The 23,691-nt window shown below is 46.7% G+C and overlaps 1 protein-coding gene across 3 annotated transcripts in view; it reads right to left on the bottom strand.

Annotated features, from left to right (window-relative positions):
* Positions 1-23,691, bottom strand: part of AADACL4 (arylacetamide deacetylase like 4) — a 44,682-nt gene that overhangs the window by 1,403 nt on the left and 19,588 nt on the right. The window contains exons 1-3 of one of the 3 annotated variants that reach the window (XM_087858315.1): positions 16,699-16,779; positions 6,153-6,369; positions 2,882-2,945 (exon numbers count right to left, since the gene is read on the bottom strand). In XM_087858315.1, coding sequence (XP_087714441.1) covers positions 2,882-2,945; positions 6,153-6,336 — 248 coding nt within the window. In that variant the 5' untranslated portion in view covers positions 6,337-6,369; positions 16,699-16,779. Of the gene's footprint in view, positions 1-2,881; positions 2,946-6,152; positions 6,370-8,570; positions 8,814-16,698; positions 16,780-23,691 lie in introns of those variants that run through there. The other 2 variants (XM_045777953.2, XM_087858314.1) reach the window with 2 other exon arrangements.

Consider the following 23,691-nt stretch of genomic DNA (forward strand, 5'->3'; position numbering starts at 1 on the left):
GTCTGTCCCGCTGGCTGTCTGGAGAGAAAGGGCTTCTCCAAATAAAGGAGAAGTTTCTTTCAGGAAGAATTTTTTTTTTTTATCAAAAGTCTAATGACCAAGGTTTGTTCTTACCCAGTGACTTAAGGAGCTGCCTTCTCTTGGGGGTTTGAGGAAGGAGGGAGCAGGTTGGGAGGAGCCATGAGGGTGAAGGTGTAGGAAAGGTAGGCAGGCAGGGAACAGACACTGAGGGCTGCTCTGAGTAAGCCCCCAAAGTGTGCCTCTTCATGGGAATTCAAGGACAAAAAGAAAGGACTTGAAAATGAACTTCTAGATGTGTAAATTATAGTAAAATATTATTCAGCCACGAGAAGGGAGGAAATCCTGCCATTTGGGGCAACATGGATGGACCTTGAGGACATTACATTAAGTGAAGTGAGTCCAGCAGAGAAAGACAAATACCGTATGATCTCACTTATCTGTGGACTCTCAAAAGACACAACTCAGAATGGTGGTTAACAGGGGCTGGGGCAGGGGGAGGGGAGGGAGATGTTGATCAAAAGTACAAACTTCCAGTTATAAGAATAACAAGCCCTGAGGATCTAACCTACAACCTGGTGGGGCACCTGGGGGGCTCAGTCGGTGAAGCATTTGCCTTTGCTCAGGTCATGATCCCAGGGTCCTGGGATCGAGTCCCGCATCGGGCTCCCTGCTCAGCAGACAGCCTGCTTCTCCCTCTGCCTCTACTGTGCCCCCTGCTTGTGGTCTCTTGCTCTCTCTGTCAAATAAATAAATAAAATCTTTAAAAAAATAACCTACAACATGGTGATTACAGTTAACACGACTGTGTTTTATACCTGTAAGTTGCTCATGTGCTCAGTCTGGTCCACACCCTATGTCTTGTCTTTCTTTCTTTCTTTCTTTCTTTCTTTCTTTCTTTCTTTCTTTCCTCTTTCTTTCTTTCTTTCTTTCTTTCTTTCTTTCTTTCTTTCTTTCTTCTTTTCTTCCTTCTTTCCTTCCTTCCTTCCCTTTTTTTTTTTGAGAGAGAAAGAGAGCATGAGAGCAATGATGGGAGAGGTAGATGAAGAAGGAGAGAGAATCTTAAGCAGGTTCCACACTCAGCATGGAGCCTGACATGGGGTTCGATCTCACAACCCTAAGATCATGACCTGAGCCAAAATCAAGAGTCGGGCACTTAACATTGAGCCACTCCGGCACCCCCTGGGTCTTTTCAACTCTCCAGAATAACAATACCGTAAGCAATTTCCTGCAAGGTATTCATGCAGGTGTTCGTTAACACTTTTACGTGTTCAAGGAGTATTCTCATTACCACGAAGGCCTTCTCAGATGGAGAGTCTGACAGAAACTCTCTCAGTGGGATTTCAGACACAATGCTGAGCCAGTCAGGAAGTATGTCGAGTACCAGAAAGATGCTGCCTTCCTCGATCTCATCAAGAAGACCAGAGAGGCTTGGTGAGTTGCTGTAAGTCACACAGAGGCACCCCTACGTAGAATTCAAGAAACCAAACAAAGGAGCAAAGGGGAAGAAAAGAGAGAGGCAAACCAAGAAACAGACTCTTCATTACAGAGAACAAGCTGATGGTCACCAGAGGGGAGGTGGGCGGGGGTACGGGGGAAATAGGGGATGGGGACTAAGGTCGTGATGAGCACTGGGTGATGTATGGAAGTGTTGAATCACTATATTGTACACCTGAAACTAATATTACGCCGTATGTTAACTAATTGGAATTTAAATAATAACTTTTTTAGGGGCACCTGGGTGGCTTAGCCGTTAAGCGTCTGCCTTGGGCTCAGGTCATGATCCCAGGGTCCTGGGATCAAGTTCCGCATTGGGCTCCCTGCTCAGCGGGAAGCCTGCTTCTTCCTCTCTCACTCCCCCTGCTTGTGTTCCCTCTCTCGCTGTCTCTCTCTGTCAAATAAATAAAATCTTTATAAAACATAATAAATAAATAAATAATAACTTTTTTAAAAAAGGAAAAAAGAGTCTGTTTTTTGGTCTGTCTCTCTTTTTTTCCTTTGTTCATTTGTTTTGCTTCTGAAATTCCACGTATGATTGAAATCATATGGTATTTATCTTTCTCTGACTGGCTTATATCGTTTAGCATTACTCTCTAGCTCCATCCATGTTGTTGCAAACGGCAAGATTTCATTCTTTCTAGAGAGAGGTAGGCAAACCGTTAGAGACTCAGTGATAGAGAACAAAGAGGGTTGCTGGAGGGAGGTGGGTGAGGGACGGGCTAGGTGGGGGACTGGCGTTAAGGAGGGCACTTCTTGTGAAGAGCACTGGGTGTTATATGTAAGTGATGAATCACTAGTTAAAAAAATAGAAAATAAAAAAAAGATTTCATTCCTTTTTATGGCTGAATAATATTCCGTTGTATATCTACCACATCTTCATCCACTCCTCTATTGATGGACACTTGGGCTGCTTCCATAATTTGGCTCTTGTAACTCACACTGCAATGAACACAGGGCACATGTATCCTTTCAAATGAGGGTTTCCCTGTTTCTTGGGTAAAGACCCAGGAACACGATTACTAGACCATGGGTTAGATCTATTTTTAATTTTTGGAGGAACTTCCCCGCTGTCTTCCACAAATGTGCATTCCCACCAACAGCACGGAAGCATTCTTTTTTCTCCACATCCTCACCCACACTTGTTTCTTGCCACAGTTTATTCACGCACTCCGCGCTGATGGGCCTTTGGGTCGTTTCTGGGTTTTTGTCCTTTTGAACAGTGCAGTGCCCGGGTCCTTATGTGCATGTGCAAGAGTGCCTCCTGGGGCTCAGGGCCTCTCTCTCTCTTCTCCAAACCAGCCATGTGCTCATTCCTGCCTTCCCCCACCTATGCAACACCCACTGACTTTCTCCAGCAACTCACCCCACCGACAGCAGCACGGAGTCCGTCTCCAGGACCAAAAAACTGCACAGGTTGTGGTAGGAGTCTGCAAGAGTAGAACCGGTCACAGCAGCAGTCACCCTGAGTGGTCTCTAGGGATGTCGCCACACTCCCCCCCCCCAGGGCCCAGCCCTGCTGCCTGCCCTCCTCCCCCGGCCTCCAGGGCCAGACCGCCAGCAGCACCAGCTTTGGGTGTGACAGTCTCCTTCTGTTCCTATTCTTGCCTCCTCCGCAGTGACTCTGGCCGGCTCTACCTGGGCGCAACCAAAATGCCGTTGGGGCTTGGCTGCATCTCGGGGCTCACCAGCAACAACGTTCCTTTTTACAAAAGTGAGGGGGGAGGCTGAGGACCAAGAAAGGCTTGGTGATTGGAAACCTACAAAACCAAGACCGGGGAAGGGAGGCATGCCTGCCCTAGAATATTAATGGTAATTACATACGCATGCATACAGACATATATTATTAAGAAATAAGCAAGGGTTGGATGGGCCATTTCTATTAGCTGAGTGGTACCTCTGAGGTTGTCAGAGGACAAGACCCTTCTCAACAGTATTTGGTCATCCTGGCACAGTGCCAGACACAGCATTTGTACCAAACAAATCTGTAATTCAGTGGTTGTCAACCCTGGCTGTGCGTGGAAGTACCAGGGAGTTTTTGCAAGTCCCGATGCCCAGAAGGAGCCCCCAAACCAACTGAACCAGTGTCTCTGGTGGGGGGGGGGGGCACGGGCAGCAGGAGTTCCCAGGTCACGCCAGACAATGCCAGCATCCGGGGAGGTTGGGAATGACTGATATGACCTGGAGAAGTGAAGGGTGGCGGGGGGGGGGGGGGTGCAGGCTTCATTGACTTCGTTGAGGGAGGTGATGGAGGAGGGGTCCAAACGGAGTGGGGAGTGGGCAGCTCCTACGGCAGCCTCAGCCCTGCTTGCCAATCAGCATCGTCTGGGAGCTTTTTAAAAATGCTGATGCCTCGGCCCCACCCCTGAACCAGACAGCGGCCTGGGCAGGACCTGGGTGTGGGGACGACTCTAAAGCATCCCCGGGGAGGGGGGTTCAAAGCACAGAGAGGGTGGAAGCCGCTGCTGGCCCTTCGCACGCCATCTCCCTGCTTCCCTGCTCTGCCCCCCCCCCCCGGGACATTCATTCTTTCCTTCAAGCTCCTGTTCCGGAGCTCCACGTTTGCGCTCCCTTCGGCTTAGACTTAACAGGGCTGGGACCCCGCGGAGGCAAGGGAGGCACTTGCCATGGGCCCCGGATGCTCAGCAACCAAGATAAATACTACTTGAAGGAATCCCCAAGTAAATACCACAAGTTGATGAACACCCTCGTATGAAAATCTCAAGTAGACAAGAGCCTACTTTGCCTTTGTCCAATTCCCCCGCCCTGTCGATCCTGCCATTAGATAAACCTTGATATTTTGTCCATCATAGATTTTTTTTGCATTATTATCGAGTTTTCAAAAATAATGCATAAAAATATTAGACTATGTTTCTTGGTGCCCCTTTCAAGATGGAGCCCCCGGCACCCCCTTTGCCTCCCCCACCCCCAGAGGCTTCGAATGCTGTTTCCCAGCCTCTATAGGACTGGTTCCTCCTCATCCGTTGGTTGGGCCTGGGCTCAAATTCCACCTTTTTGGAGAGGCTTGTTCTTGAAAAACTAAGGATGCATCTGAATCCTTCTCTACCTATTCCACCCCCTCAGGCTCTCACTCTGTGAAATTACCCTACTTGTTTGTTTGCTCTTTCACTGCCCAGCCTCCTCCTCATTTGAGTAGGCTCCATGAAGACCCTCCTTGTTCTCCGCTCAGTGCTCTGTACCTGGAAGAAGGTCTGGCACAAGGTAGACACTCAGGGAATATTTGCTGAATGAGTCCTGGCTTTACTTTTGTAAATAATATCATGGCCCAAAGAGGAAGGCTAACAGTCCTAGCCAACTAACGGGGTGCTCCTCCTGGGGGCCTCTGAAAGGGAAGAACGATCTTGGGGCCCTCAGGTGGGAGATCACCATTGCTAACTTCTGAAAAAGGAGAGCATTGTGGCAGCAAATGAGGCTGTGGTTATTTCCACCACCAGGTGGCGGTACACCCCAATTCCAGGGCCGGGCGGGCAACGCGTCCAACCATCTGTCCATCCACTTGTGTGTTCATTCCTGAACACATCCTTTCAGCCAATTATCCACCCATCCGGATTCATGCACTCATAGAGTCATTCGAAAATGGAAAAGCACAGGCAAGGCACTGGGGATGAGGCAGAAAATAAAACACAAGTCTTCCTGGCCCCGTGGAGTTTCCATTTTTAGTTGGGGAAGACAGACCATAAGAAAACACACGAAGGAACAAGGCAAATTCAGATGGTGACAAGTGCCATGAAGAAAATGTAAAGGGATGAGGTCAGGGATGGAGACAGGGGCATAGAACTCTAAGGGACGGTTCCTTAGGTAAGATGTTCAGGGAGGCCTCTCCGGGGAGGGGCATTGGAGGTCAGACTAGAAGAACAAACAAGGGCCCACCAGCGATGCAAAGTCAGGAGGGGCGAGACAGCTTTTGAGGTGCCCCGGACAGCAAGTGCAGAGGATTCAGAGTGGGGAGGAGCCAGGAGTGTCTGGAACGCAGTCATGTGCGTGGTGTGGCTGCAGCGCAGGGAACTGCTTTGGGAGGAGGGAGACCCAGGGAACCAGGTCGGAAAGGTGGGCAGGGGCTTCCAAGCTATCAGGGTTCAATGGCTTGGTTCCATCGAAGGGCACTGGAGAGCCACAAGAAAGGTTTAGCACAGGACTGACAAGCTCTGGCTTGTATTTTTTTAAAGGTCTTTCTGGCTGCCGGGTGGAGAATGGAATGAGGGGCGACAGGAGAAGCAGAAGTGTCAAGGGGGTAGGCAAGAGAAGATGGGGTCTTGGATCATGGTGGGGTTCAAAGCCCGGGAGAAATGCATGGGTTTGGGAGGTAGTGTGGGTGGGGAGCAGCTAGGACCAGCCAGTGCTGCCTGTGAGTGGTGAGGGAAGAGAGGAATCAACCCTCCAGGACCATCCATGAAAGCCCTATTGAGACACAGCACTAGCCTCACCTTGACCAAGACTATTACAGTACAGAAAATTACCATCTCCTATGTAGATTTGCACACCATCTGCTGACATGAGCCCAAAGCCTTTCGTCTGGGCTCCCTATAAAAATCTCCAACCATTGATTCCTTTGAGTCACTACAAAAAGGTTCTCATGGAAGGGTGGGCAAATTTGTGCACGTAGATGAAGTCCTTACCCAGGCTCCCCACAAACCCGCTTCCTCCGGGGAAGAAGAGGATGCCTCGCCGGGGGCCAGAGGATGCTGCTTTGGGCTGGAACAGCCTCACAGGTATGGTCCCAAAATACAGGTCCGTTACCATCAGTCTAGCATCCTTCTTTATTCTCACACTGCCTTCCAATAACTGGAGGAATCTGAGCATGGAGCAAATTCCCAGCTTCTCAAATATTTCTGCCTGTTGGAGGTAAGAGAAAGAAAGGGAAACATTAGGAGAGGTCAGGACCCATCTGGACTGTAGATGACACCTGTCACCGATAATTGCTAGGATGTTTTTGCAGTCTTGCATCTGCCTTGTTCATGTGGACCCAGGGCTGCATTTCCCATTTAATCTTCTCATCAACCCTATAAAAAGTATCTCTTGCTATCCTCATTTTTCACAGGAAAAACATGGAGGCTCAAAGACAATGGAGGCCACAAAGCTAACAAATGGGAAACTTGGGGTTCAGACCAAGGGTTGTCTGACACCAAAAGAAGGCACCTGATTTCTGGGTCATAAAATCTTTTTAGGTTTTTCCTCCTCCTCTTCAAATTTCTTATCCCTCCTGTATCTGTTTGTCTTCCAGAACCGAGTGAACCGTAACCACTTGGACATCATCATCTTCATCAGCAGCACCCCGGGATGGGCAGTGTGTCCTGGGGGCACCCAGCCAGTGCTGAAGGGACCAGGATGGGACCTCCCAAGTGTCTCCATATCTGTGAAACTGGACAGGGAAACGTCTGGGAAGATGGAGTGGGAGGCCAGCAGGGGGAGCCCTCGGGAGGTACAGCTCTTTCTCAATTGCAGACCAATGGGAAGACGTAGCTCAACTTCCCAAGAAAAAGCCTGACAGGAGGCAGGAAGAACTTCTCCTGGCCTAGCAACAAGCTCAGCCAATAAGAAGATACCACAACTCAGCCAATGAGAAGCGATTCCAACTCTGGCCTCCAGCTTTCCTCCAATGGACTTTAATTCAAAGCAGCCCTCCCACTCCCCCCACTTCTCGATAAAGAAGGGTTTCCCTCCTCTGATCGCTGGACTTGTCTGTGGTTTGCCATAACTTGCTGTCCCCAATTGCAATTCCTCTGCTCTTCCTGAATAAGCCCATCTTGCTGGGAAAATAGCTGGCTGTGTTACTTGTAAGGTCCGGCTCCGAGCCTCCTGCGAGCACCCCAGCGCAGCGGTCATCAGCAGGCGCTTGGGCCTGTGAGCTACTCTCGAGGAGAAAACACTGAAGGTTAGAAAGGTCTGGCCTTTCCTGGGTCTCAGACTAGCCTTAGTCCCATGAGAAAGCGGCCGCTGGTTTGAGGCAGGCTGACCTCCGGTGAGGTGCATGGCCCTGATAAATAAGAGAGATGAGAGTTTTGCACCCTCAGCCTGTCTCCTTGAGCTAGCAGCATTTCTGTAATTATAAACTAGACTTGTTCTATCTCTGAGAGTCATCCGTATCCACAGTGGAACATTCCAGCAGCACAGAAACGTATTTTACTTCTTTACCAAACCTATTGAGCCCTAATCACGTCATCTCATTCTTTCACCAACCTGATGAGATGGACACTATTGTTTCCCTTTCACAGGTAAGGAAACAGACACAGAGAGAGGTTCAGTACATGGCCCGAGATCGCATGGCCAGAGCTGGGATGCACACACTGGCAGGCTGGCTGCAGCCTGGGCTTCTTGCTGAGGTCTCTATCCTCCTTTTTCCACGGTTGCCCCCCCCCCCCCAGGTAAGTGGCGTGAACTGTTTGGCTGCTATCACCCCGCCTTAAGATATTCGGATTAAATCCAGTTGCCTGCCTCCTGCCACATGCCAAGCCTTTGTTTCCCAATCTGCTGCAGGTCTGGGCATATGCTGGCCTATCCACAATGCCGGTCCCTACTCAAAGCCAGGCCAGCACGGCCACTCCGACAGGCTGGGTGAGTTCCCTTATGTCTTGATCAGCAAATAGAAAGCACCTTCTGGGTGGCAGGTCTGTGCTTGGGGCCGGGCTTGCGAAGGTGGATAAGGCAGTCCCTGCCTTCAAGGTGCCTACAGTCTATGCAGGGGAGAAGACCTACAGGCAAGTAAGTGCGCCAAGGGTCAAAGATGCTGTGGGTGAAGCCAGTTCATTCCCTGTCAGGCTGAAAGCCCATTGAAGGAAGGGACCGGGTCTGAAATCCTTTTAGAATCCTCAGAAAGCAGCCCAGTGATTGGCATTCAAAAGTATTTGATGTTTGAAGGAGGAAAAGTGGGGGTGGGAGTGAGGAAGGGAAGGGAAGAGGGAGGGAAATGGAACCACAGACGCAAAAGACAGTGCAGCAAAGACTGCCTCGGGGGAGTCTGGTGAGGAAAGGAGGGGTAAGGTACAGGGAGAGAGGAAGGGACCCCAGCCCGTGACAGAGGCTGAGAGCAAACTCACCAAAGTGAGCACGTACAGGAAAATGCAGTGCAGAAACCGGAACTTGGTGGGATGTTGCAAAGCGGAGGGGACATCGGCGGTGAGGAAGTGCTGAAGCACAGCCCAGATGAAGACTCCCACAGAGAAGCTGGACAGTAGCACCAGCCCCAGGATGAGCATGTTCCGGCGTTTTGAGGAGCTGCTGCTCTGAGGAACCAGCTCAGGAACTTGTGTTGGGAGACCCTGGACTGCTTATTCCAGCTGTCTCCTGGTTCCCACTGTGTTGGGGCTTAGCCATGACTCAGTGCCCTGACCTGGCTTCTCATACATAAATCCAGCAGAGCCAATGGCAGCTGGAAGGACTACTCACTCCTCCGAAGAATGCAGGCACCAAGAAAGCCAGTCCTGCCCATCAGGAGGTGTCTTGGTAGATGGGTCTCCTAAAGCCTTGGCACAGCTGCAGGCTCAGACAGCACCTGGCACCTGGGCACCCAAGGGAGAGGCCTCAGACCTTTGTGACCTGATTTTTCAATTGTGGAATAGGAGGCACACAGCCAGCCTTCCTCACCAGAGTCTGGTTAGGGTGGACAAAGCACATCTCATTCCAGTTAGCTGCCCCAACCCCACTTTGATTGATGCCCCAGTCTAGGCTGTGGGGAGAGGCAGCATAGCAGAGGGTCAAGAAGACTTACTAAGATGCCAGCCTGCCTGGGTTTGAACCCTGCCTTTTCAGCTTCCTGGCTCTGTGGCCTTCAATAAGTTATATCTGTTCTCTGCATCTCAGTTTCTCCTCTAAAAGAAGGAGATATAATTAGCTGAGGAATTGTGAATAGCGCTGGAAAGAACATGGCTGTGTGAATATCTTCTTTTTCAAGCAAATGATATTTGGCTATAATAAATAAATGTATGCATACCCATGCATATGTAAGACTGTATAAATCGTTACGTGTACAGCTCAAAGAATTTCCACAATGTGAACACACCCAAATACCAGCACCCAAACCAGGATGTAGTACACCTCTAGCACCTAGACGGTCCCTTCTCCCCATCACCACCACCCCCTCCCCATTACTACACTCACTAAAGGTAACCACCATTGTTCCTTTAACAGCCAAACTCGGTTGGCTGATTTCGGACTTTTATATAAACGGGTGTATCTTCCACATCTTCTATATTGATCAGTTTATTCATTCTCATTCCTGCATAGCATTCTGTTGTATGAATACACCACAACTCTTTATTCCTTCTACTGTGGATAGACATTTCAGTTTTTGCCAGTTCTCAATTTATTGCCTGTCAGCTCCAAACTCAATTTTTATCTGCTTTGTAAAAATGGAGCTGGAAATTTCAATATTTTTCCTCTGTCTGTTGGCAAGGAGGCATTGTCAAGAAAGGGTGCTGGAGAGACATCTGAGGAGAGAAGGCTCTGCTCCCTGTGTCCAGGAGCTCACATGGCAGGCTCCTGGAGTATGTGTGGTTTTGCCAGCACCCAGCTTCTACAATGTGTGAAGAAAACTAACATGAGGAATTATTAACTATAATAGGGTACAAGAGTCACAAGAGATTAGCTAGCAAGAAGTAAAGAGAGCTCTAAAGTTTATAGGAATTACAGATACAAGGAACGACTGTTACCTCTAGGGCTGAGACAGAACGCCTCTCACCCCACTGGACTGAGGTCTAGAGCTTGTTGGAGAGGCATGGCATGACTCATTGACTTGGCAAGTTGCTCTCCTGCTGTACCAGTGGGACTTGCTAACATCTGTCCTGCCCCCTCACCCCCAATTTGTTGACAATCTTCCCTCCCTGGGTCCTAGGGAAAGCCATTCATTCATAGGGTGGTGTCTTGCTGGAGGCACTCTGAAATGAAACTACCCAAGGGGGGATGGAAGGGAGAGCTACTGCAGGAGCTGGTGCTAGAAAAGCCATCTGCAAAAGCCACACACACTGCAGGACCAGAGGACTGGAGAAGCCAGTCCTGGAGCTGGGCATGCAGAAGCAAGTAGAACAATGATGTGCCCCAGGGTGTTATTGAAAGTAAGTCACTAGCCTGCAATAAGTGGAGGTTAAGAGCTGGGTGACATCCACAGAGGCAGATAGCTTAATGGAGAGATCAGGGAAAGCTAAAGAAAATCCTAATGAAAACCATGTGCTCCCAGGTGGATTGTACATTTCCTACGTCTGTACCCCTGAGGAGTGCCGTAGGAGCTGCACGCCACGGGAGATAGACTTTACTGAAATAGTCCATACGAGTCACTAAACAAACAAGCAGACAATATAGGCAAAAAGCTCAGGGAGGAGCAGTGGAGGAATCACTATCCAGTGTTATTGCAATACGATATCTAAGTTTCAACAGCAACAAAAAATGAGACATGCTAAGAAACAAGAAAGTGTGATCCATACAGAAGAAAAACACAGGCAACAGAAACTACCTTTGAGAGCACCCCGATGTCAGACTTAACAAAGACTGCAAAGCAGCTATTATAAATATGTTTTACTATCTTTACAATTTGGGGATGCAGTTTTTCCTTACAGACCAAAATGCACCCAGAATTGTGTATGGCTCTATTCTCTTCACCTGTCTCATCATGGTCTCTCTTTTTTCCCCCATGTTTTCTTCCTCTTCTTCTCCTTCTCCTCCTCCTCCTTCTTCTCCTTTTCTTTTTCTTCTTTTTTGTTTAGTTTTGTTAAAGTCTTTTTTAATTTTCATCTTTACAGTTACATTCTATCCTTTCAATGTATTTTATTTTATTTTTGTGTGTGTATATGTATATATACATATACACAAAATGTATTTTTTGTTTTGTACTATATATAGTATATATATTTTGTATTGTACTATATATATAGTGTGTGTATATGTATATATATATGTGTGTGTGTATATATGTGTGTGTATATATATATATAAGTTTTTCTTTCTTTACAATTTTGAGATGTAGTTTCTTCTAACAAACTGACCAAAATACACTCAGGATATAATATATTGCTCTGTCCTATCCACCTGCCCATTTATACAAATATGTTTAAAGAGCTAAAGAACATCATGCTTAATTCTACCTCTGAACTAGTAATACAGTATATGTTAATTAAATTGAATTTAAATAAAATATTTTTTAAAAAGAATATCATGCTTAAAGAAGTAAAGGAAGGTATGATGGCAATATTTTATAGAAATAATACCGACAGAGGGATAGAAATTATATTTTTTGAAAGACCAAACTAAAATTATGGAATTGGGGGCGCCTGGGTGGCACAGCGGTTAAGCGTCTGCCTTCGGCTCAGGGCGTGATCCCGGCGTTATGGGATCGAGCCCCACATCAGGCTCCTCCGCTATGAGCCTGCTTCTTCCTCTCCCACTCCCCCTGCTTGTGTTCCCTCTCTTGCTGGCTGTCTCTGTCCTGTCAAATAAATAAATAAAATCTTTAAAAATAAATTAAAAAAATTAAATTATGGAATTGGAAAGAATAATATCCAAAATGAAATATTCACTAGAAGGGCTCAACAGTAGACCTGAGCTAGTAGAAGAAATCATCAGCAAACTTGAAGGTAGACTGATAGAGATTATGTACTCACAAGAACAGAGAGACAATGAATAAAGAAAAATGAACAGAGCCTTTGAGAAAAGTGGGACATATGTATCGTGGGGGTACCAAAGGAGAGAAGAGAGGAAAAGGAACAGGAAAATAGTCAAAGAAATAATGGCTGAAAACCTTCTGAAGTCAATGAAATACATTATACACATCCAAGAAGCTCAGTGAACTCCAAGCATGATCAACAGAAAGAGATGACTTCACTGGGAAATTCTATCAAACACTTAAAGAACTAATTCCCATTCCTTAAAAACACGTCTAAAAAATAGAAGAGGAGAGAACACGTTCCAAATCATTCTGAGTCCAGTATTACCCTGATATCAAAGACAAAGAAAGAAAAGAAAACCACAAGCCAATATGAACCACACACCTTATGAACACACAGACAAAAATCCTCCACAAATTGCTAGCACACTGAATCCAGCAACATATAAAAAGGATAAATTACCGAGTGAGATTTATTTCAGTAAAGCAAAATTGGTCTAACATGTAAAATTCAATTAATATACTATATCATGTCAATAGAATACAGGACAAAACCACATAATCATCTCAGTAGATGCTGAAAAAGCACTTAACAAAATCCAAAACGATTTCAAGAAAAAACAGTCAAGAAAAACCCCTCAAGATAGAAAAGAGCTTCCTGATTAAGGACATCAGTGAAAAAAACCATGCCTAACATAACATTGTACTTAATGGTGAGTATTAGTTTCCATTGCTGCTGTAACAAATTATCACAAATTTAGTGGCTTTTTTTTTTTTAAAGAGAGAGAGCGCACACATGCCAGAGGGGGGAGGAAGAGCAGAGGGAGAGGGAGAGAGAATCCCAAGCAGGCTCTGTGCTCAGCATGGAACCTGACAGGGGGCTTGATCTCACAACCCTGAGATCATGACCTGAGCCCAAATCGACAGCCGGACACTTAACCAACTGAGCCACCCAGGCATCCCACAAATTTAGTGGCTTAACCACTAAAGCTCATTATCATACAGTTCTGGAGATCAGAAGTCTGACATGGATCTCATTGGGCTAAAATCAACGTGTCGGGAGGGCTGTATTCCTTCTGGATGCTCTAAACCAGCATCTGTTTCCTTGGCTTTCCTAGCTCCTAGAGACCACCCACATTCCTTGGCTCACAACCCTTTTCTTCCATCTTCAAAGTCAAAAAACCCTGGGCCAACTCCATCTCACACTGCCTTCTCTCTGGTTCTCCCTCCTCTGCTTCCCCCTTTTTCTTTGAAGGACCCTTGTGAATACACTTGGCTCACTCAAATAACCTAGGACAATCTCCCTATTCTACACTCATTAGCAATCTGCAATCTTAATTCCCCTTTGCCATACAAGGTATATATTTGCAGGTTCTAGGATTAGGATGTGAACATCGTTGGGGAACTATTATTCTGTCTGCCATGTGGTAAAAGGGAGAATACTTTCTCTTTAAGACCAGGCACAGGACAAGGAAGTCCACTCTCAATGAGAGTCATTCTCATTTCTATTCAATATTGTACTGGAGGTTCTAGTCAGGGCAGTTAGGCAAAAACAAACAAATAATTAGATGGAGAGAGATGGAGATGGATGGATGGATAGATTGATAGGTAAATGGCATCCAGATTGAAAAGGAAGAAGCAAAACTATTTCTATTTGCATATGACATTATCTTGTAAAAAAAAAAATCCCGCAGCATTCACTAAAAAGACTATCAGGGCTAATAAATGAATTCAGCAAGGTGGCATGGTACAAGATTAATGTATAAAAATAATTTGTATTTCTCGACTCCAGCAATGAACAATTTGAAAAGAAATTAAGAAAACAATTCCATTCTTAATCACATCAAAAAGAATAAAATATTTAGGAATAAATTTAATAAAAGATTATAAAACGTATAGTCTGAAAACTCCAAGACACTTGAAAGAAATTAGAGAGGACTTAAATGAATTCAACCCTTTGTTTATGATAGGAAGAAAATATTGTCGAGATGGCAAACCTGTCAACTTGATCTACAGATTCAATACATTCCCCATCAAAATCCCAATTGTATTTTCTTTTTGAGGGGGGGGAGCTGGGGTGGGGGAGAGAGTGAGAGGGACAGAAAAAATCCCAAGCAGGCTTCATTCACAGCATGCAGCCCCATGCTGGGCTTGATCTCATGACCCCAAGATCATGACCAGAGCTGAAATCAAGAGTCAGACTCTCAAGGGACTGAGCCACCCAGGCACACCCCCCAACTGTCTTTTTTTTTTTTGCAAAAATTGACAAGCTCATCCTAAACTTCCTATAGAAACACAAGGGGATCCAGAATACCAAAAGCAATCTTGAAAAAAAGGAACACAGTTGGAAAAAAGGACTCAACATTTCCCTATTTCGAAACTTAGTGAAAAGCTATAGTAATCAAGACTGTGGGGGGGGGCCTGGGTGGCTCAGGCGGTTGAGTGTCTGCCTTCGGCTCAGGTCATGATTCCAGGGTCATGGGATCAAGCCCCACATTGGGCTCCCTGCTCAGCAAGGAGTCTGCTTCTCCCTCTGCCTCTCCCCTCGGCTTGTGCTCTCTTGCTCACTCTCCCTCTCTCAAATAAATAAATAAATTCTTCAAAAAAAAAAAAAAGACTGTATGGTACTGGCATAATAAGGATAAATATATGGATCAATGGAACAGAACCGAGAGTCCAGAACGAAGCCATCCCATTTATGGCCAATTGATTTTTGGCAAGAATATCAAGAAAATTCAATGGGCAAAAAAACAACCATTCTCCCAGAAATGGTGCCAGGACAACTGGATACCCCCATGCAAAAGAGTGAATTTATATCACTTCCTTACATCATACACAAATCTACAGTGAGAACTTGAAAATATGACTGAGGAACACAAAAAAGACTACACAATATGTTCTTGGATGGTAAGACTCAATACCTAAAGTTGCCTATTTCCCCTGGTATAACTGTAAAACGTAATGACATCCCAGCAAAAATGCTGATAGACCTCCTCCCCACCGCCCCCTGAAATTTACAAAAGCTACTTCAGAATCTCAAACAGAAATGGAAAATAAAGGGGCGCCTGGTGGCTCAGTCGTTAAGTGTCTGCCTTTGGCTCAGGTCATGATCCCAGGGTTCTGGGATCAAGCCCTGTATCTACTCCCTGCTCAGCGGGAAGCCTGCTTCTCCCTCTCCCACTCCCCCTGCTTGTGTTCCCTCTCTCGCTGCCTCTCTGTCAAATAAATAAATAAAATCTTTAAAAAAAAAAGAAAAGAAAAGAAAAGGAAAATAAAGAAGCAAATTTATCCAGGAAACTCTGAGGAAGAACAATAGAAGGAAACTCACCAGGCAGGGATTAAGAGATATTTCAAAGCCTTAACAATTTGAGTAAATATGGGCTTTTTAACAAATGATGTGGGACCATTTGGGTAGCCAGATGAAAAACAACAACAAAAACCTGAGCCCATGTTGTAGGCTGTGCCTCATGATAAAGACCAAATGGAGCAAATACAAACTTTTTAAAATGAAAATTATAAAAGCACCAGAAGAAGACATGGAAGAACTCTTACAGCTTCGGAGAGGAAAATAATTTTCTAACAACGCTTAAAAATACAGAAATCACAAAGGAAAAGATTGATGATCTCACTGACATAATAGCATGTATTTATATTGAAAAAGCTAATCATGTCTTCACAGTGACTCTCTGGGTGGAGAGACTTGTTTTGCCCGTCAGTTTTTCTAGTCTTTCCGTAATGATGATGTATTATCTATGGAATTTAAAGAGACAAAATTCTTCAAAATGTTGCAGCAATGACAGCACTTCTAGGTCTTTAATCCAAATTATTCTTCCCTATAAATCAACCACTGAGCCAGAGAGTAGACTGAGAGGCCCCCTCAGCCCTTTTTGGGGGGGGGACCCATTCTTTCATTGGCCCATTTATTCAACAAGCCCTCACTAAACACCTACTATGTTCCAGACCCTACATTTTGTAGGAACCAGGTTGGGATTCATGAGACACAATATGGTGTGTCATGAAGGCCAGCTCCAGCCTTTACCAGCCGTGTGACCTACCAGAAGTTAACTCACCTCTCTGCGCCTCGGGTTTCTTATCTGTAAGATGCAGACACAAATAATGCTTAGAACTAAGTGAATGCTCCGTGTTAAAATGCTTCAAGCAGATTAAAGCACTTTGGAAAACTGTTTGGCAGAATCTTTAAAAATTTTTCTAGAACAGCTTCAATTCCATCCCTAAGTGTATATCTAACAGAAAGTATCCATACGATCACCAGAAGATATAAAAAATGTTCCTAAAGGCATTACTTGCAATAAGCCAAAAATTGTCAGAATCCCAGATGTTTATCCCGAGTAAAATGGAGGACAGACGGTATATCCACACAGTGGCATATTCATGGCAATGAACATGAACAAACTATGGCAACAGAGATGAGCCTCAGGAGCACAGTGTTTACACACAAGAATGCGGACAGTAGGGTCCCACACATGTAAAGTTCAAGGAGGCAGGACTAAGCCTGCGGTGTTAGCAGGTAGGACAAAGGTTAGCCTTGAGGGTGCATGTTGCTCTGGCGTTACCACATTCTGCTTCTTCAGCTGGGTGTGGGTTACGCAGGAGTGTTCTCACACAGGCTGGACAAAGTGCACTCTCTCAAATCCTGCGGGCGAGGAAGGGCACCATGTCAATGAGTGACGCAGGTTGGGTACAAGACAAGGACAGTGTGCACATCTGTGCACTTTGCCCACAAGGTACTCACCGGTTTTGCCAAGGACTTGCTTACTCCTGTTGTTCTAGAAATGGGCAACTCTCTCAGTCCTGCTTTTATCTTTCCATTTTTGATAGACGTGGGTACAGAGTACTATTTATTTTTTTTTTCAAGATTTTATATATTTGACAGAAAGAGACACAGCAAGAGAGGGAACACCAGCAGGGGGAGTGGGAGAGGGAGAAGCAGGCTTCCCACTGAGCAGGGAACCCGATGTGGGGCTCGATCCCAGGACCCTGGGATGATGACCTGAGCCGAAGGCAGACCCTTAACCGACTGAGCCACCCGGGTGACCCCAGAGTAGTATTTCTTTACTTTAAGAAAACCTGTAGTGCGTGTATGATGAAATATAGCAACTACGAGTGACCTCGGCATCAGGGGCGATAGGGAGTGGTGGGGACTAGGGCAGCAGGACAGCATATTGTTCCACTTAATATGTGTAGACCACTGCATAATTTATAACAGAAATAGGAAATAACCTAAATGTTCAATGATAGAGGAATGGTTAAATAAAATCCCACACTTATTCATTCAACAAACTTTTATTTGTTGTACAAATAGATATTAAACAGGGTGTCTACTCTGTGCCAAGCATCATTCAGGGATGTGGGCACACATGAGCAAACAAGATATTCTGGATATATTTCTTAGGGAAAACCAAAATACCAAACTATACAGAGCGCACACCTTAATGCTCGTCGTATGCCAGACACTTTACTACACCTCTTTCCAGTGCACCTGGAAGCCAGAGTCTCCTCCCGATTCCTGCAAGTGTCTGTCCCGCACCGTCACCTGGGCCTTGGTATTTTCCTAATGAACATAGACAATTTCACAGAACATCGACACCAGACAAGTCCACCCAGTAACGGTGATGGATTAATGTGAAAACAAGACCCCTCCGAAATCATGTCTGAACACAGACAAAATACGGATATTGTCCATGTCACCATATAATGACCAAAAAAGGCCACTATGAGTGACTGATGCTTCTTTCACCTCTGTCTAGTCTCCTGCTTCTAAATGAGATTTATTAAGAATCACCCTCCTTCCGGACAGCATCCAATCCAGAGCCAAGCCCTGCTTCTTACCTCCTTAACGTTTCCTTCTGCTTCTCTCCAGCGCTCCTGCCTGCATTCGACCGTGCTGTCTAGACCTAGCTTTGCTCGGCCCTGTCGATGTCTGCCACGCAAAGCCCAGGGACTTTCAGCATCTTGCTAGTTCAGAAACTTCAGTGGGGTGCAGAAGAACAACAGGGAGGGTCATGCTGCTCCTGGCTCCCAGCATCCACACCACCCCATTGCCCTTCCACACCATGTGCACCCCGCCACACACACACACACACACACACACACACACACACACACACACACCATGCCCAACCTCCCAACCCCACTCAAGTGGTTTCTCCTGCCCAGACCCGAACAGCCAAGCAGGCCTGACCTCCCAGCCCCTCCCCTGGAACCCAGGGGTATAAACTGATCCTTCTGATGGCATTGGCTTGATTATAACCTTCTTAGTCAAGAAAGGGTTTTGTGATTTTCCTAAATGTAATGAGAATCTGTATTTCTGCATCGCAGTCCGCCTTCCAGCGCCTGCCTGTTTCCCCGGGGGTTTTACTCTGGACTCCACTGGGGTGGGGGGGAGACCGGGCAGCAGCCAGGTCCTGTGATGGGTGCTCCTACATGATCCTGGCAGGGGAGGGGGATGGCAAGAGCCATACCAGCAGAGTTAGGTTCTAGCAAGCACTTACTAACACGACAAGGACTGAGTTAGTGGGGGGGGGGGGTATTATCTCGGCTCATCTTCCCAGCAGCCCACACTGCTGCTGCTGGACAGCAGGGTCACTCCATATAACCTGAAGCTCATGAACGCGAGCTCTGGGGACAGGCGACCAGAGTTTGTATCAGGCTCCTCTTCTGATTGTAACTGAGACCTTGAGCAAGGTGCTTAACCCCCCGTGCCTCCGTGTCATCATCTGTGAAGTGGGGATAATGGTGCCTCGTTGTATCAAATAAGACAGCACACACCGGCAGGGGTCGTTAAGCAGCCTGCTTTCCCCGGTGAGTCTGGATGTAAGTCACGAGCCAGATGAAGGAATGACTCGCAGCCTGTCGGCAGAGGGGTTTAGCAGGTTGTGGGCGGTGGGAGGCATGGGAGACGCGTGGACTGGAGCCCTGTCTTGGAAACACTAGCATGTGCTGCAGCTTCTGTCTGGCAAGCTCTCTCAGGGTGTCTGAGACCCAGCGGGGCTCCCTCCCAGCAAAGAGAAGCCAGGAAAAGGAAAGGGAAGGAGCTAGATCCAGAGAGGGCAGAGACCCTCTGCCGTGTTGTGTTTCCCAGAGGAAAGGGCAGGGGTTGAACCTGCCAGAGAGTAATGTTTGCTGAGCACCTACTAAGTGCCAGGCACCGTGCCAAGTACTTCAGGACTGTCATCTCATTTATTGTTCCGTAGAAGCCTGTAGAGTAGGTATTCTCTTATCCCCATTTGACAGATGAGCAAAGTGAGCCTGGACGAGGAAGCACTGAAGCAGGAGTTTGGTCTGAGCAGCTCAATCCTGAGTCCACCTTCTTAACCAACCTTCTTCCTTCCTCCCAAGAGTGGCTTCCTAGTGGACAAACAGGACAAGGAAACTCAGGGCTTTGGGGTTTTTCACTCCCAGACCATTCTCTTCCCATGACCTGCGTGACTCCACTGAGCCTATGGATTCAGCTTGGCGGGGGGACCTCGGACATCAGGGAGCTGTGAGGATGGCAGGGGGATTATGCTGTGTCCTCTTGAAATTTCCGAAGCTGCAGGAGATGAAGAGGCACGGGCTGTTTGGGGAGCACGTCCGGTGGGGCTGCTCGTGGCTGGAACTCAAGGTGTTTAGGCAGCAGTTGGCATTTCCTGAGGACTGCCGAGCACACGGCCTGCCAAGAGTCATTTGGGGTGAACACACTGATATGAAACAGACTCTGGTATAAGGGTGTGTCGGCTTCTCAAGATCACGGCCAAAGGTGAAGGCGTTCCTACCACGTGTACGAGGCTGTGCGGAACTTTCCGCAGGTTCCTAGCAATGCAGGAATGAGGTCAGGAGAACGCCCGGGATTATGAGATGGATTTATCAATAAATTAAACGATTGTAAATATCCTCAAGGTAAAGAACTCTAAGATGGAGTTCATTATGTCAGCTAAGAATTACCTTTTGATGAAACAGTAGGGAAAAAGTATCAAACATACAATGGAAGGGCGTATTTCACAATACCTAGATTTTTAAAAATTGGTCCTTCAGGATTAAGTAAATTTTCAGAACCCAGTTCAAGTTCCTATTTTAATCTTCCCTAGAAAAAGTGACGACTACGACCATGACCCCAAAGAAGGGTTTATCTTGTTTTATCCAAAGAATCATTTTTGGATGCTGAATTAAAAATAAAGAGCCCAGGGGTGCCTGGGTGGCACAGCGGTTAAGCGTCTGCCTTCGGCTCAGGGCGTGATCCCGGCGTTATGGGATCGAGCCCCACATCAGGCTCCTCCGCTATGAGCCTGCTTCTTCCTCTCCCACTCCCCCTGCTTGTGTTCCCTCTCTCGCTGGCTGTCTCTATCTGTGTCGAATAAATAAATAAAACCTTTAAAAATAATAATAAAATAATAAAGAGCCCAAACACATAGAGACAAACAAAAAAACTGGACTCTACACATGGCTATATTATACATTTATCACAAAGAAAAAACCACCTAACTAAAAATATTGCTGCTACACGATTTTTTAAAACACAAAAATTATCTGCTGCAGACTAGAAAAAAAGCTAAATTTCTAATCTGAAACTAAAAAAAAGAAAAAGATGTCTCTTCTTGTAATGTATTCTAACAAGTGTGTTGCACCTCATTTTCTCCTCCAAGAAATAACTAGGAAGACAAGTATCTTTTTCTTCCAAGTGTGCTCTTATGTGTGTGGTATTTAAGTGTGGTCCTGTGACTGACAGCCTCTTATACCATGGGTACGAAGTCATGTTTACTAAAGATGTTTTCAGGGTGCCTGGGTGGCTCCGTTGGTGATCCCTGGGTCCTGGGATCGAGCCCCACGTCGGGATCCCCGCTCAGTGGGGAGTCTGCTTCTCCCTCTCCCTCTGCCCCTCCTCCCTGCTTCTGCTCGCTCTCTCTCTCCCAAATAAATAAATAAAATCTTTTTTTAAAAAGATTTTTTCATCCCTAAGAAACTAATAAAGTTAAGTTTAAGCTAGATATCACAAAGAAATAAAAAGTTAAGAAAAAGGATATTTAAGTCCAAGAAATTGTGACCATTCGACACGACCCGGTTTCAAATATTCCTACTACCAGTATTCTGTGAAGTTAATGCCTATATATATTTCTGCTCTATTTTTATCAAAATAAAATATAAAAACTTAAAAAAAAAACACAAGAGAGAGGCACCTGGGTGGCTTAGTCGGTTAAGCATCCAACTCGATTTCGGCTCAGGTGATGATCTCGGAGTCGTGGGATCAAGCCCTGTGTTGGGCTCCGTGCACAGCGTAGGGTCTGCTTGTCCCTCTCCCTCTGCTCCTCCCTCCGGCTCCCTACCTCTCTCACACATAAATAAATAAAAGCACACCAAGAGGTAGGCCCTGTTGTCATCCTCACTGTACAGATGAGGACACTGAGGCCCCAGTTGCCTAATTAACTCCCCCTCATTCACAGAGACAGAAAGCAGATGGGCTCAGCCCATCTGTTCTCTGCTGGGTAGGCGAACAGATGGATGGATGAACACACGGACAGGAGGAAGCTTACCTCGAGGACTCCCCGGCCTCCCAGGCCCCTGCCCCGCACAGAGACGTTCTCTGAAGCTGGCTCAACACACCTGAACTGATGGCTTTCTGGAATTAGAAACTGGACGACACGTGGAGGGTCACTGATCACACCAAGGTCCCAAAACAGATTCCAGGGGGGGAAAACCATACAGAGCCTTCTGGGTGGCAGAGCAGAACCCTGCACACCGCCAGCCAAGGTCCCCATTGTGCCGTGAGGACAGGGCATCCTAGCCGGGCTGGGGCTTCACCCTGTCTTCCCCAGATGCCCCCAGAGTGTCCTGGGGGATGCCAAGCAAGGTGCGGCTCAGAATTCCACCCCGGGCTGAGGGATGATGTTATGGACCCCATTCCATGAGTGAGAAAATGGAGTCCATTTTCAGCCCAGCTGACCCAGCCCTGGAAGCAGACCCCTTGGGGACACTCCCAGATAGCCAAGAAGTCTAATAACTCAGAGCTTGGGGCCCTCAAGAAAACGGGGGCTTACACTACGAAGCTGGGTGAGCCTCCCAGAGGGAGAGACCCAGACACACGGGGTAAGGGCCGAAGCACTCACCCACTTCTCCCAGCCTTCAAAGGTGTTGGCTGGGAAAACCTAAGCACTGTGCAGCCAAGGACCCTCCTGGGGGGCAGGGGGGTCTTCCCTTTGGAGGCAGGGTGTGTCAAGCAGTCAAGAGGCAGCTTTGCCTCCAGTGGAAATTTGGGTAGGTTTCAGATTCAAAGGAATGCCCTCTTTATTGAGGTGAATATGTATTTAATAACAGCACAGCAATTTTCCAACTCCAGTCTAAGCATCTACAAACACTACAGGCTAGGAACATGATGAACGTTGTGCCCATTTTACAGGTCAGAAAACCGAGGCACCGAGAGGTTAAGTAACTTACCCAGGGTCACAGAGCAGAGTCTATGTTCCGACCACTTGTGAGATCCTGCCATCCCTTCCATGGGTGTGAAAGCTGACCTCCTTGGGGTCATTGCCACTAATTCCCATACTCTGACCACTGCAAGGTCCTGCCAGCCCTTTCCCGGGGCTAAAAATGGCATGACAAGGGGGTCATTAGCACCGTTTCGTGCCACACAGCCTCCATCGCCCCTGACGAGCCAGGGTCCTGACTTAGGTGTGACAAATCATCTGGAGGCTGGCGTGGGGGCTTCTCAAGTCCCTTCGTGCCCCGGCCGGAGACAGTCAGCACTGGTCGGGGCCGGAACTGTTTGGCAATAGAACTTTCAGTGCTTGCTACCGAGTGAGAGGCCCACAGCCAGTGCCAGGCCTTCCTCTGAGAGCTTTACCCGTATCATCTCGAGTCCTCACATGCCCCGGGATGTAGAAACTGCCCCGTTTCACAGATGTGGAAGGCAAGGCTCAGGAGTGTTAAGAAATATGTTCCAGGTAGGGGCGCCTGGGTGGCTCAGTCGTTAAGCGTCTGCCTTGGGCTCAGGGCGTGATCCCAGCGTTATGGGGTCGAGCCCCACATCGGGCTCTTCCGCTAGGAGCCTGCTTCTTCCTCTCCCACTCCCCCTGCTGTGTTCCCTCTCTCGCTGGCTGCCTCTGTCTGTGTCGAATAAATAAATAAAACCTTTAAAAATAATAATAAAATAATAAAGAGCCCAAACACATAGAGACAAACAAAAAAACTGGACTCTACACATGGCTATATTATACATTTATCACAAAGAAAAAACCACCTAACTAAAAATATTGCTGCTACACGATTTTTTAAAACACAAAAATTATCTGCTGCAGACTAGAAAAAAAGCTAAATTTCTAATCTGAAACTAAAAAAAAGAAAAAGATGTCTCTTCTTGTAATGTATTCTAACAAGTGTGTTGCACCTCATTTTCTCCTCCAAGAAATAACTAGGAAGACAAGTATCTTTTTCTTCCAAGTGTGCTCTTATGTGTGTGGTATTTAAGTGTGGTCCTGTGACTGACAGCCTCTTATACCATGGGTACAAAGTCATGTTTACTAAAGATGTTTTCAGGGTGCCTGGGTGGCTCCGTTGGTGATCCCTGGGTCCTGGGA

The sequence above is a fragment of the Ursus americanus genome, chromosome 33 (genome assembly GCF_024610735.1).
Source record: "Ursus americanus isolate L20-20 chromosome 33, mUrsAme1.1.p, whole genome shotgun sequence".
Taxonomy (NCBI): Eukaryota; Metazoa; Chordata; class Mammalia; order Carnivora; family Ursidae; genus Ursus; species Ursus americanus.